The 13,651-nt window shown below is 52.1% G+C and overlaps 1 protein-coding gene and 1 long non-coding RNA gene across 8 annotated transcripts in view; one reads left to right on the top strand and one right to left on the bottom strand.

Moving 5' to 3' along the window:
* Window positions 1-13,651, bottom strand: part of KIRREL3 (kirre like nephrin family adhesion molecule 3) — a 550,840-nt gene that overhangs the window by 84,368 nt on the left and 452,821 nt on the right. For all 6 annotated transcript variants that reach the window (XM_027036894.2, XM_027036896.2, XM_027036895.2 and 3 more), the window contains 2 exons: window positions 10,057-10,206; window positions 5,290-5,439 (listed from right to left, as the gene is read on the bottom strand). In XM_027036894.2, the coding sequence (XP_026892695.1) occupies window positions 5,290-5,439; window positions 10,057-10,206 (300 nt within the window). The remainder of the gene's footprint in view (window positions 1-5,289; window positions 5,440-10,056; window positions 10,207-13,651) is intronic.
* LOC113593244 (uncharacterized) lies at window positions 5,610-12,658 on the top strand. Of its 2 annotated transcripts, none has more exons than XR_008290575.1 (4): window positions 5,610-7,090; window positions 7,295-7,587; window positions 9,393-10,914; window positions 11,729-12,658. It is a non-coding gene; the product is annotated as an uncharacterized LOC113593244 (long non-coding RNA). The 2 variants fall into 2 exon arrangements; XR_003413338.2 differs by having other exon boundaries at window positions 11,622-12,658.

The raw sequence follows: 13,651 nt of genomic DNA, 5'->3' as shown, positions 1-13,651 counted from the left end.
TTTGGGCCTTCTCTGTTTGCCCCGTCAGTGTCTGGAGCTTGACATCGTTTTAAAGACGCCCTCTTTATTTGGATTGGCTTAGTCTCCATCATTAAATAATTCATGTTGATTTAGAAAGCTTTGTTTCTAATGGGAGCCACGAGACAGCAGAGTTAATATTAGAACGGGCCAGGAAGATGAGGGAAATGGGGAGGAAGACTAGGAAAACACCCTTTTTAATAATTAACCTGCCATCCACCATCCTCCCCCTCCTATTTCCAGTCCCCTTCACCCTGCTGTTTCTCTGTTTCGAAGCATTCGTTACCATCTGACATCCTACATACCTACGTAATTACTGTGTTTGTTGTTTATTGACTCTCTCTCTCTCTCTCTCTCTCTGCTAGAACACAAGCTCCACCAGGGCAAGGCTGGCCTTTTTTTTCATTGACTGATGAATCTTTCGTGTCTAGATGACTTCTTGGTACATAATAGCTGCTCAGTAAATACTTGTTGATCAAAACCTTGGCTTCCATTTCCTCCCTGCCCTGGGTCCTCGCTTCTCAAATTTTCAGGCAGTTAGAAAGACCAAATGTAGTGTCATCCTTACAGCTCTGGCCATGGAACAGTTTAGATATTTGTGAACCGGGGGGCTCCTGCAGGAGCAGCCTGCATGTACGCATACTTGCGTGCACGTGCATGAAACTTCCAAGCATATGGCACTTTAGCGTTGGGGTGTATGTGTTAGTCTGGTGCACACAACGATTCTGGGAGATTGGTGTTTTTCTTATCCTCATTTTACAGATAAGAATGAGAAACCGCATTCATTCCCGCACTCACTCATTCATTTATTTTAAAAACCGCCCAGTATTATTGAGGGCCTACCCTATACTCAGAGCTGGTCATAGAGAGTTGAACCAGAGGCCCAGTGGGAGCTCTGAGGGCCTCACCAAGGTCACACACACGGTGAGCCGCGTGCAGGTATTCTGCTTCCGGCCCATGGCTCTTCCTCCTACACCGCAGCTTTGCACATGTGCAAGGGGGGGTCCTGTGATGTCCACCTAAGTGGGGTCCCTGTAGACATGGCTGGGTATGCGGGAAGCTGGCTACAGAGGGAGGACTGTGGGGTTAAGGTGTACAGTCAAGTCCAGAACCCCAGGGCTGGGCAGGACTTTGGGAGGTCCCCTCTGGGGACTCAAAGTGGGATGCTGTCCACGGTGCTGCACTCACCACCTGAATTCTGGTTCCAGCGGTGGGGACGGACCATTTTCCTAAACTAGTTGGTGCAGCAAGGTTGACTCCGTATTGTAGGCTTTTTGGGAGCTGGACAGTTCTTTATTTTTTTATTATTATTTTTAATGCTTATTTTTTTTGAGAGAGAGAGAAAGAGTGCAAGTGGGGCGGGGGCAGGGGCAGAGAAAGGAGGACAGAGGATCCAAAGCGGGCTCAGTGCTGACGGCAGCGAGCCTGATGTGGGGCTTGAACTCACGAACCACAAGATCGTGATCTGAGCCGAGGTCGGACGCTCAGCTGACTGAGCCCCCCCAGGCACCCTGGGGGCTGGACAGTCCTTAGAGGCCGTCTTATTTATCACCACTTTCATGTTACAGATGAGGAAACTGAGACCCAGAGAGGCTGGGCAACAGGGCAAGATCACACACCTGCTTAGTGGCAAGACCACGATTGCTGTCTCCAAGTCCGCTGCTCTGTGATACCGTGAGTCTTGAGATGTTCTGCGTATGGAAAGATGCCTGTCTCCAGAGTCAAGGCATGGTCCTCTGTGCCACAGAGGGAGTGCAGCCTGGCCATTAACTTCGACCTGCCCCGGGAGTCTTTGTCTTGTTCAGCCTCACAAGCTCTGCCCCTTCCCTCTCCTCCCCTCCTGGTCCCCTAGCTCCCTCCCTCTGCCTCCCAGGGTAGCAAACGCTCAGCTCGAAGTTGCTCCTTGCCTGATTGCACCTGAGAGCTGGAAACACAAGGCTAATTAATGTGTCTGTGACTCTAGGCTTGGCTGCTGGGGCTGGGTCCCCACGCCCTCCCCGAGCAGGCTCTGTGAGCTGGCCCTCTGGCTTCTCCAAGCAGGCTGCCGGCAGATGCACATTTTAACAATGCACATCTGTTGGCTATATAATCTCTCGTATTTGCCCTCCTCACTTGGTGCTTTGATGGAAGACCCCCAGGGGTCTCCCTCTGTTCCAGCCAAAGTGTTTGCTTTGCAATTTTGCTGGAATACCATCTGATTCTGTTCTCACATCTTCCGCAGGTTCTAATCAGGCTCTTACTTTATTTAATTAAAAATCTATCTCAGGCAAATACAGACTAAATTAGGAAGCTCTCTCATTCCTGGAACACAGGGAAGGCAGCCCCCCGCCGGGGAACTGGCTGGGACATTTTCCCGGGCTGAGATGTCACAGCAAAGCAGATGGGGTCTTGGTTGGGAAGCTGGCTGGCCAGGGTAGAAAACACCCCTTCCCGCTATAGCTGCTCTGTCTATTCACCACTGGGAGCAGACCAGAGCTCCCCTTCCAGAAGGCTGGGTCAGCTTCTGCAAGAAGGGCTTCTCTTCAGGGCAGCAGATGGGGCTGTATATTATAGAGAAACTCAGCCAGGGGCGCCTGGGTGGCTCAGTCAGTTAAGCGGCCGACTTCGGCTCAGGTCATGATCTCGCGGTCTGTGAGTTCGAGCCCCGCGTCGGGCTCTGTGCTGACAGCTCAGAGCCTGGAGCCTGCTTCAGATTCTGTGTCTCCCTCTCTCTCTGACCCTCCCCTGTTCATGCTCTGTCTCTCTCTGTCTCAAAAATAAATAAACGTTAAAAAAAAAATAAAAAAAAAAAAAAAAAAGAAACTCAGCCAGGCTGGGTGCCTCAGGCACAGACCTGTTGGGCCATTAGAGGGGTAGGGACCCACAGAGCCGGTTTAGGGGTGCGGACCTGAAGGACCAGCTCAGGGGTGGGGACCCAGGGTGGTCAGGAAGGGCTGGAGGCGGAGCCTGGGGCAGCTCTTTCTTGCCTCAGCTTAGTTTGTTAGGAGTGGTGTCAGTAGAGTCTGAAGGAAAGGTCCCTTTCCGGCTCTCCAGAATCCACCAGGCTCATCGTCTGGGGTCACCTGGAAACTCCTCCTTCTTCCTCTTCCACTGCCTTCCAGACTTGTAAACATTTTCCCCCGCACAAGCCAGCTCTGTGCCCAGAAGGCACTGCCAACCAGAGCGAGACGGGGGAATGAGTGCATTTTAGGAGTGACCTAAGACAAAACTGATGTTCAGATCAGATTCCAAGGCCCCGCTCTCAGGAGCCCGGCTCTTAAGCAACCAGACAAAGGAAATTCTGTTGGCACTTGGGCATGCAGACAGCACTGGTTTGGAGTTGGAAAATCTGGAGTCTATTTTGGGTGGTAATGAAGCCGTGAGTGGCTTTGCTCTCTGAGTCTCAATTTCCTCATCTGTAAAACACGGAATAATTTGGACTCGAGATAGCAGAGAGGAGGGAGGCTGTGAATGGTGGAGTGTGAGCGGGCAAAGCTCTGAGGCCAGGACAAGAACTTGAGAACGAGGTCCGTCTCTATTTAGCGTAGGTCCTGAATACACGTGAAGTCAGCGGTGGGCAGTGCTTAGAATCTTCTCGATTTAGCATCCTTTGGTACCTTCTAGAAGGGGTACAAGGCAGCAAAAGGCGGATCCTTCTAAGGATGGGGAGCTGAGTAACCCTTGGAGAGGATGATCTTATAACTGCGCTAACAAATCTGTTCCGGCATTGTTCAGTACCCAAAAAACCCAGAAAATCACTTAGGCGCTAAATCCCCCTGCTCTCCTCCCTCAGCCTCCACACCAAACTGTAGACCCGTTCTGTTTTTAGCCCCATCTCGGGAATGAAGAAGATGTCTGCCTCTCCTTTACAATGCCCGGTTGTTACTTTTCTGGACCCATTCAGGACCCCATTCGGGACCAAGCTATCCCAGCTTATTTACTCTGCCAGACCTGGTGTGTTTTCTTTCCTTCATCCCAGGCCAAGAAGAGACTCAGAGGTGGAGGGAGGTTTCTGAGGTTGGCCCTGAGCTCTGCCTCCTGTCTCAAGAAGCCAAGCCTGGTAAGTGGTCCTCCGGGACTTGTTGCCGTGCTTGGGATAATCTGCCCTGTGTGCTGTCGTGTAGATCTGAAGATAACCTGACACGCTGTTAAATATTTCATCCCTGAGCAGCCATGCGCCTTATCTATCAGGTGAGGAGGCAGAACCCCAGCTGCCGACCCTGTTGTTAAACCTCGACAGCAGCAGCTAAGAGGCGGGCAGGGTGGAGCCCAGGCTCCCCTGTTTCGCTGCGTGTGCCCTGTCCCACACCTGGCCTAGAGGAGACTCACCGAGGAGGCAGTGCGATGGTGTGGGAGCCCTAGCTGGGAGACCCCGGGCGGGGCCCTTGGCTTCTCTGAGCCTCAATTTCTCATCTGGGGCAACAATCCCTGTGCCATAGCCTTGCGCAGAACAGCTGAGGTGATAACATAAGGGGAAGTGCTTTGAGAGGTCCTGTAAAACGTATGCACATGTTTGCTATTATGCCTTATGTGCACGGCTCCGTTCCCAGGGGACTTGGTCCTCAGTAACATCTGGCCGGAGGAGGGAGCTGACGGGGCTGCACTTGAAATCGGAATGAGGCAGTTTAAGAGGCAGGTGAGCTCACTCACTTGTGTTCAGGCAGGTCTGCCTGAGTGAAGGAATGGGGACCTCTCAGGCAGTGCCCAGTCCCAGGGGGTACTGGGATCCTGGGAAACCAAGATGGAGAAAGACCAAGGAGCGGAGGTCTGATGTGGGATAAGGGCCTGAAATGAATTCTCCCAGGGATGATTTAGGAAAGGAGCTGGGGTTCGTAGGGAGCAGCGAAGGGTGGGGAAGGAACAGGTGAGGCGGAGGCGATGCTGAAATCACGCTTCGTTAGCACCTACTGGGAAGTCAACCCAGAAAGAACGGGACTCAGGCTCGAGGATGTGGAGGCTGTGTCATAGGTCTTCTCTGTATCTCCATTGCCTAGCACAGGGTCTGACACCCATCGTGCATGCAGAATGCGCTTCCTGATTGAACAAATAAGCATTCAGGAGCCCCTTCAGCTGGAATCAAACACACTGGGGTTGGACAGGGTCACAGGTCAGTTAGCGTTGGCCTAATTTCCCTCTCTTGGGGGAGAAGGGGGGTTACTGCCACCATGGGGCGGCAGTGGACGGAGCCGCGTGGGATAACGCCTTGGGGCTTGTCCCGTGGAGATGCCCTTCTGGAGCTGAGCCCGTGTGCTTCCCGTAGCATCTTTGCCCCCGAGTGTCAACGGTTCTTACCCAGGACGGTGAGGCGTGCGGGGCGAGACCGTATGGCGGCCTGGATGGCCTGGCACTCGTACACGGCATCATCTTGCAGCTCCGCCCGCAGGATCTTCAGGTGATGTTCCCCTGACAGGTGGTTCCCTACCACCAGGTACTGTGGGTAACCTGTGGAGACAGCAGGCAGGTCAAGGGGGGCGGGGCCGGGGTGGAGGAGGCATTCAGGACAAATAGGGGAGGGGGTGGGACATCTGAGGAGGGGCCGTTCTTGGTGTAAGGGGAAAAAAACGAGAGCTTTCCCTGGCTTTTAAACTGTGTGTGTGTGTGTGTGTGTAGGTTCAGGAATGTTGGAGGAACTATTATCAGAGAGGAAGGAGAGAGCAGAGATGGAAATACCAAGTGTGGGCAGACACAGCGGGGACAATACCCTGCAAAGTGGTGCGCTCAGCCCTGCGGTTTACCAAGCAGACATGCATTTTGATAAGGAGACACACAGAGAGACAGAGAGACCCAGGCTGAGAGCCACAGAGAGCAGACAGAGTAAGAAAGAGAGAGAGAAGAAACCAGAAATCTCTGGAACAGAATCAAGAATGACTTTGGGGGGAAAGTTTTGTTCAGGATGGACAGCAAGTAGAAATCCCAGCCCATCCTACCAATGCCTGGGATCCTCGGGCCCTTTTGAACCATAAAGGGTACTTTTCTGGTCACTCCTCCTACCTACCCCAGACCCCAGGACCTGATTAAGCACTTACGAGGTACTCAGGACACTTAGGAATTTGGGGTCCCCTACACTACTGGCGATGCATAATGGATAAATAAAAATTTGAGAATGAGAACATTAATCAGCTTTCCTGCTGCTGTGTAGGGTGAATGCAAATGCCTACACAAGTCGTGGCTGGCAGGTCCTCTGGCCCAGGCCTTGGGCCCTAGACCTCCATAGTCTCTCCCAGAAGGGTCTCTTTTCCATCGTGCCCATACCTGAGCTCTGCCTTCCCCCCGCCAGCCTCTTACAGATACTTCCTCCTGCTCTCTTCCTTCCACCCACCCTCCAGCAGCCCAAACCACTCCTCTTTCTGAAAGACCTTCACCAGAACAGTGTGAATTCTCAGAAATGTGCCACAGGAGGAGGGGGCTCGCCATATCTGGCTTTTTAAAGAGAAGATGAGGGCTTAAGCAAGTTGAGAGAGAGAGAGAGACAGAGAGAGAGACGGAAACAGAGAGACTGGGCTATGCAACAGCTCTCCAGTATTTCAGTCTCTAAGTGTGGATTAGATGTGTTCAAGTAGCTCCCAGGGATTGCATTAGCACCACATGGGGAAATACTTTGGAATATTCTTAATACAATTTGAAATGTCCCACAAGGATCTGGGCTGCCACAGGTGGTAATGAGGTCCCCATCAGTGGCTGTAGCCAAGCAGATGCTGGTGATCACCTGTTAGGAGCACTGCAGAGGAGATTTCTATTCTAGATGGAATATTGGAGCTCTAACCCCTCCCATCATAAGCTAAGGGTCTTGCAGAGACAGGGCAGGGCTCCCCAAAGGTGAGCTGTACAGGGGTCACAGGCACTCATTCCTCGGCAGGGAGATAGAGGTGATCCTTCCCAGTAAGTATTCTGGGGGCTTCCTGTGTGGCTGAGCCCTTCATCTCATGTCTTCATGGCTCCATCGTCCCCATCGTGCAACCAAACGGCCCGTCCTGCCCAGCTGTTCTGGCCTGGCCAGACATGCTCACAGGGCAATCAGCTCTACCCCCAAGAGCATCACCTCCCCTCCTGCCCGCCCTTCCTGCCCTCTGCTGGGCTTTGGGAAGAAGCCCAGGTAAGTTAAGCTGGCTCACCCCAGGGCCAGGAGGAGGGGCTGGGAATGGGTTCCAGTCCAGCCCTCTCCCTGCTGCTGCCCTCAACGTAGCTGGCTCACCGCCCCCAACCCTTCCGGCCCAGCCTCTGGATCCCGCTGTCCTTGATTAGTCCCTGGTCTCCTGCAGGCATCTTGGCTGGAGCTTGTGTTTTTGTTGTCTTGCAGGCTATCAGCAGCAGGATTTCGCTCTCATGAGCTGCTGAAAACATCAGTGATGGGTTTGTTTGTATTTGCCTAATTAGGCAACGAGCTGAGACGCTCTCGCAAGGACTGGCAGCATCTTTGGAAAACACAGGCCCAGAAGCATAGATTCTGAGCAAGTTCTAGCTCCTTCCACAGTATCATTACTCTCTCTTGCTGCCCTCAGGGGAAGCAAGATGTTGGGGAATCTGGGTTCTCCAGTCAAAGTGCCTGGGCTCAAATGCCAACTCTGTTACTTCCTAGCTCTGTTGTCTTGGGTAAGTTACTTTAACTTCTTTGTGCTTCGTCACCACTATCCCATGGTGAAGATTAACTGGGACAATCCATGTTAAGTGTGTGGCACACAGTAAGTCTATTAATGCTGGTTTATTTATTTATTAAAAAAACTTTTTTAGAGAGAGAGAGCATGAGTGGGGGAGAGGGGCAGAGGGAGACAGAGAGAGAGAGAGAATCTCAAGCAGACTCCGCACCGAGCGTGGGATGACCCTGGGATCATGATCTGAGTCGAAATCAAGAGTCAGATGCTCAACCGACTCAGCCACCTAGGTATCCCCATAAATGCTGGTTTAAAGGAAAACGACGGTGAGACAGGGTAACCAGAAAGGTCCCCATCTTTAAAAGTGAGAACAGACAGGGTGTTAGGGTTTTGGGGGGTTAGGAGCCAGGATCCCACACATTGAGGTTCGGTATATGTTTGAATCAGTTTCTTTCTAGACTTGTGACTTTGTTTACCTGTCAAATAAAGGGGAGAAATCCTGCTTTTTCTCCCTGTAGATCACTGTAGATCTGTGACATAATGTCTGAGAATTATTTGAGCTTCTTTGATGAAGAATGTTCTATCAATATGAGGGCATATATTTATAAATCATTTCCTTTGAATGTTTTTTCCAGCTTCTGTGACCAGAAAGACAGATCTTCAGTTAGGGTGTGAATGCTGGTGGCTGGAGCCAGGCCACATAGTCAAAACAGAAGAGGACAGACCTGCGGCAGGTTAAAGTCTAGCCACTGTGGGCCTCAGTTTCCCCACAGGAAAAGCTGTGCAGTATTAAGTGCTCTGCGAATACTTGCTGGATTGAATTTTGATCTGTTAGTCTCACTTTCTTGTCTGGGAAGCAAACGGTATTTATTGAGCATGTGAGTCTCTGTCATTATTGTCATGATGCTTTTTCGGGGGACAGGTGGTCAAACACAGAAAATACTTTCCCAGGAATTTGAATTTATTGGCTCTGCAAGGACAGGGACAGCCTTATTTGTATCAATGGAGTCAAATCAGAGAGGAAGTCGACCCCAGTTCCTTAAAACCCCATTGACGCAATCCTGATCCCAAAAGTCATTCATGGAATGGATTCCAGAAGGTCAATTTTCCATGAGGTGATGAACATCTGTGGTGACCTGGGGCTTCCTCTTGGCCACCTCTCGGCCCAAAGACCCCAGTCCTTGACCGAAGGCTGCAAACCACTGACTAGGAACCCAGAGTACCTCCTTAAGTAGCAAAGATGCTGGACCAAGTTCAGAGCCACGTGAAGCATAAGTGATTCTAGTTTGGGAAGGTGATATCATTCCCCCAGATTTCTCTAGGGTAAGGAAGTTCAGAACCCCTGAAATTGACTGGCTCCCATAATGCTTAAATTTCACGGCAGCACAGTATATTTTGGAGATATTATTGTGTATTTTACCCATGCTCAGCTGGGCTGCAGCACTCTAACCCAGCGATGCTATTGACCACGGCTATAACGTTTCAATATACATTCTTGGCAAGACATAACTCACATTTTAAAATATTAATTTCCCAACCATCATGTTCCCGAGTGCACTTCGATTTTTATTTTCCTGCAGCTGCACGCCACGAGAGAAGCAAAGCTACTTCTCAGTCGAATACGTATGTTTTTCTACACCTCCACCCTCAGCGGTTCCCCAATGGCAGGGACGCCCAGATCTCTTGTTCTGAATTTTATAGGTTATGCTAAACCCAGCAGTCCCATGTTTACTTCCCCCAGGGGAGAATGATAATTGCTGGGGGCTGAGTGACCAGGAGGATGATGCTATTCTTTTTTCTCCCCAGGGAGAGAGGATGGACTGCAAAGACATCTGTATGAGCTTAAGGACTGACACCCACAGTCGTTAACAGATGACAGGGCCTGTGGCATTGAGCAGGGAGGTCAGATGCCAGCCACAGGAGCCTACTAGGACACCTCTGCTCGACACCTGCCTGGGCAGGGGGCTCAACAGGGTTTGTACTTTAAATGCTCCTTCTCTTTTCTTCCCATCACATGCTAACCCCTAAAACCAAGCAGTTTGGTTGTGAGTTTTCAGTTTATTTGGCTCCCTCTGATCGATGGGAGCTAGGAAAAGCCAGGCTGTGATGTAAGTGGGGAATACATTTTGGACCCAGATACGGGGACACTTTACCTTTGGAAATGTGACTTTACAGGAGTCGTGTCTGACTTTAGAATAGACCTTCCGGAGCAAAAGTCTATTAGGTTCAGGACCGACCACCGGAATTGAGGGTTTACTTGTAATTCCTTACCAGGAGTCAGAAGGCCCTTGAAGTCCCATGGATCCCGGGCCCAGGGCTTGCCTAATCTGACTCTGACCAGGGGATATTCCACGAGAGCTGGAGATTTGATCTCCAAGTACCAATGAAGATGGGGTTCTCCCCAGGGGGGTGGGTGGGTCATGCGAGAAGGGGTTCCAGGCCTTCCCAGGGAGCTCTTGGGGGTACTCACTTGAGAGGTCCCTGCCCACACCCAGAGCCAAGCCGTCTTTGATCCACAGAACGAAGCCATCATACTCGGGGATGGCGCACAGCAGTGTCACTGGCTGGCCCGACACCACGGCCTGGTCCTGGGGCTGCTGGCTGAAGGAGTATACTTGGCCTGGGAAGGAGACAAGCACAGGGGTCAGTTAATGCAGGGAGCAGTGCCTGGACGGCTTCTCCTCAAGTTAAGAAGCAGAGCAGTTGGCCCAGGGGATAAGCAGCTCTCTCTCCCTCCCTCGCCAGCATCTGACTTCCTGCCTGCAGCCCAGCGGCACTTCCTGTCTGCCCCCTGCTTAATTCCCTGCTCTCAGCAGCTGGCTCTCGGCTCAGCCCTCCTGCTCATCCATCCTTAACACACATTCACACTGTGAGGCGGCCTCCCCCAGCCCCGAAAGAGGCCGTGCCCGCCGTGCTTGGGACGATCTCTGCCACTTTCCATTTGGCTCCTACCTACCGCCACATGCTTGCGCCACAACAGGGCAGAGGAGGAGAGAGCCTTCCAGCTGCGAGCATCCTTGGGAGGTGCCTCAAGAAGGCAAGGTTGGGGGGGAGTGGTGTGGTTTGCTTAAAAAGCCGGGAACCTGGGAAAAATATTACTGTTTAATTCGGGCCTATGGCCAAATTCCACAGGACACGTGGTGGTATAGTGTGGTCCAGAGTGTGCTGGCAGGAGCTGGAAGTCACCTCGACTCACCCTCTTTGTCCCTCTCTTTCCGATGGCACACCCAATTCTGGCCTCACTGTCACCTGGGGGAACATCGCCAGGGTGACCCCCAGCTCTCCCCTAGACACCTCAGAGCAAGAAGGCACTGAGCCATCTCAGCAGGTCAGTTCATGTATTCATTTTATTTATTTTTATTTTTTTTTAATTTTTAAAAAATGTTTTTATTTATTTTTGCGACAGAGAGAGACAGAGCATGAGCAGGGGAGGGGCAGAGAGAGAGGGAGACACAGAATCCGAAGCAGGCTCCGGGCTCTGAGCTGTCAGCACAGAGCCCGACGCGGGGCTCAAACTCACAGACGGTGAGATCGTGACCTGAGCCAAAGTTGGATGCCCAACCAATTGAGCCACCCAGGTGCCCCTATTTTTTTTTTTTTTTTTTTTTTTAGTGTTTATTTATTTTGAGAGATAGAGAGCGAGTGGGGGAGGGGCAGAGAGAAGGAGACAGAATCCCAAGCAGGCTTCATGCGGTCGGCACAGAGCCCGATGCGGGGCTCAAACCCACGAACAGTGAGATCATGACGCGAGCCAAAATCAAGAGTTGGACGCTTAACCCACTGAGCCACCCAGGCGCCCCAGTTCATGTTTTATTACACAAACACACCCACAGTGCATGCAATATGCCAGGCGTTGCTGTAAGATTTTCAAATGCTAGCTCTTTACTATTTTCATCTTCATAACAAACTATGAGGTAGCTACTATTTTGATCCCTGTTTTCCGGACGAGGAAATGAGGCCCGAGGAGGTAAAAAATATGAACAGAAGCTGTGCTTGATGATGACTTAGCAAATACTGAGCGTGTATCCCCTTTAGTTGTTACAGTAACCATCACACCCGGATCTCACCAGCCCCAGTTCGCAGGGGCTTGGAGGTTAACTAAATCATCTGGGAATTGTCTCCCGGCAGGACTAGGGCTGTAGACGAAGACTTTCTGGCTCTGAAGACCGTGTTTTCATCTGCTGAGCTGTGCTGTGCCCAGATCCCTAAGCTGGTCCTGCGGGGAATGCTGAGGAAGCAGGGTGATGTGATCCCTCTTCCCCGGGAGGCCACAGCCGAACGGACAACAGGACACCGACGTTTCCTGAGCCCCCGACAGTGGCCTCCATTCCATTACCTGCATAGTTACATTGCAGGGCAGAAATATCCCAATTTTACGGCAAAGTAAACAGGATCAGAGAGGCAAAGTAAGCTGCCCAAGATCACACAGCTAATGAGCGATGGAGCTGGGGTTCGATGGAGGTCCATGTGGCTTCCAAGCCCGCGTTCTTTCCCACGCCCTGCCTGGCAGATACAGATACACGCTGAGGGAAGGTGGACCTGGTGGGCGGGTTGTTGCCACGGCCTCTTCTCCCCAACGTGGGAGAGTCAGGGACAGACACGGAGGTCCTGGATGCTAGGTGTTGCCCATCCTGGGGACACAATACCCCAGGCTTGGACCACAGGTAAGGCCATGCTCTTAGCAGCAGACGTCCCCAATAAGGGGGTGACTGACATATACAGAACCCAAGGGAAGCTGGGCATGGTGGCCAAGTGGGTGCGGGGGCTCCCCGAGAGGAGCCGCGGAATCCACATCAGAGAACTCATGGCAGGGGGGAAGGTAGCCGCGTTTACAACCTGATGAGATCTTGGCTGGGTCTCTGAGGAGTCTCATTAAAAATCAAATTGGCCCTGAATTGTGGGAGTAACACTTTTTATTCTGATTTGAGCTTTACAAATTAGATTTCATAGGACATTTTAATCAGCTATGTGTGGTGGGTTTATTTATTTCTTTCCTCTCAGTCTCTTCAAGTTCTCTGTTGTAATTAGACCGTTTCTGGCACCAAAGCAAGAGAGAAAGAAGGAGAAAGAGAAGGGAGAAGAGAAAGAAGTGGGGGAGGGGGGCAGGTAGCTGGAGAAAGCTGAAGAGGACTGGGTGAGGCGAGGGAAAGGGGAGGGTTGGAGAGGCCAGAAGAAGGGAGACAGGGAAGGAGGAGGTGGGGGAGGAGGGGGGGGAGGGGAGGAGAAGGGAGGGCTGGGAGGGGCACTCCTTTCTGAGGCTCTTTTTTCCCTGGCTCGATGATGATTTCACAGCTCCTTCTTTTATATCAAAATCTTTCTTGCGAGAAAGACAGTGTCAAGACAGCCCCAATGGCTGCCAGAGATTGTGTTCTCAGAATTAGCAGGTTGTCAGCTGGGGGCGGAGGGGTTAGATCGAGAAGGGCCCCAGACAAATGGTGTGGAGCCTGCAGTGGGAAGTGTCACCTTCTCCCACCTCCAGTCCCGCTTCCTCTGGGTGTGGGGGAGGACAACAGAGAATGGGGGTACAGGGAGCATCCCGAGGGGGTGCGGGTGGGGTGGGGGTGAGCCCTGGGTGGTGCGGGGAAAGCGGAGGGTGGGAGCAGGGCCGTGCCCTGAGGGAGAAGAGGGGCTGCCATCAGGAGACTGGCCCTGGAGGAGGACGCTGAGTGGTCACTACCCACTTTGGATAGCGTCTCAGAGCCAGGAGTTGGGGCAGCTACAAGATCCCCCAGGATAAGCCCTGAGCCCACAGAGAGCAGCCAGGAGGGGCAGGGAAGAACATACCCCCAGGCTTCAGAGAGCTTTGGGCACCCACGTGGGGTCTGTTTGGATCCCTTCGACTTTTCTATGGAAAGAATGTCTCTGGGACACCTGGGTGGCTCCGTGGGTTAAGCATCCGACTTCGGCTCAGGTCAGGATCTCGCGGTCTGTGAGTTCAGGCTCCGCGTCGGGCTCTGTGCTGATGGCTCAGAGCCCGGAGCCTGCTTCGGATTCCGTGTCTCCCTCTCTCTCTGCCCCTCCCTGGCTCATGCTCTGTCTCTCAAAAATAAATAAATGTAAAAATA

This window comes from Acinonyx jubatus, chromosome D1, assembly GCF_027475565.1.
Source record: "Acinonyx jubatus isolate Ajub_Pintada_27869175 chromosome D1, VMU_Ajub_asm_v1.0, whole genome shotgun sequence".
Classification (NCBI taxonomy): domain Eukaryota; kingdom Metazoa; phylum Chordata; class Mammalia; order Carnivora; family Felidae; genus Acinonyx; species Acinonyx jubatus.
This window is presented reverse-complemented; position numbering and strand designations above follow the sequence as displayed.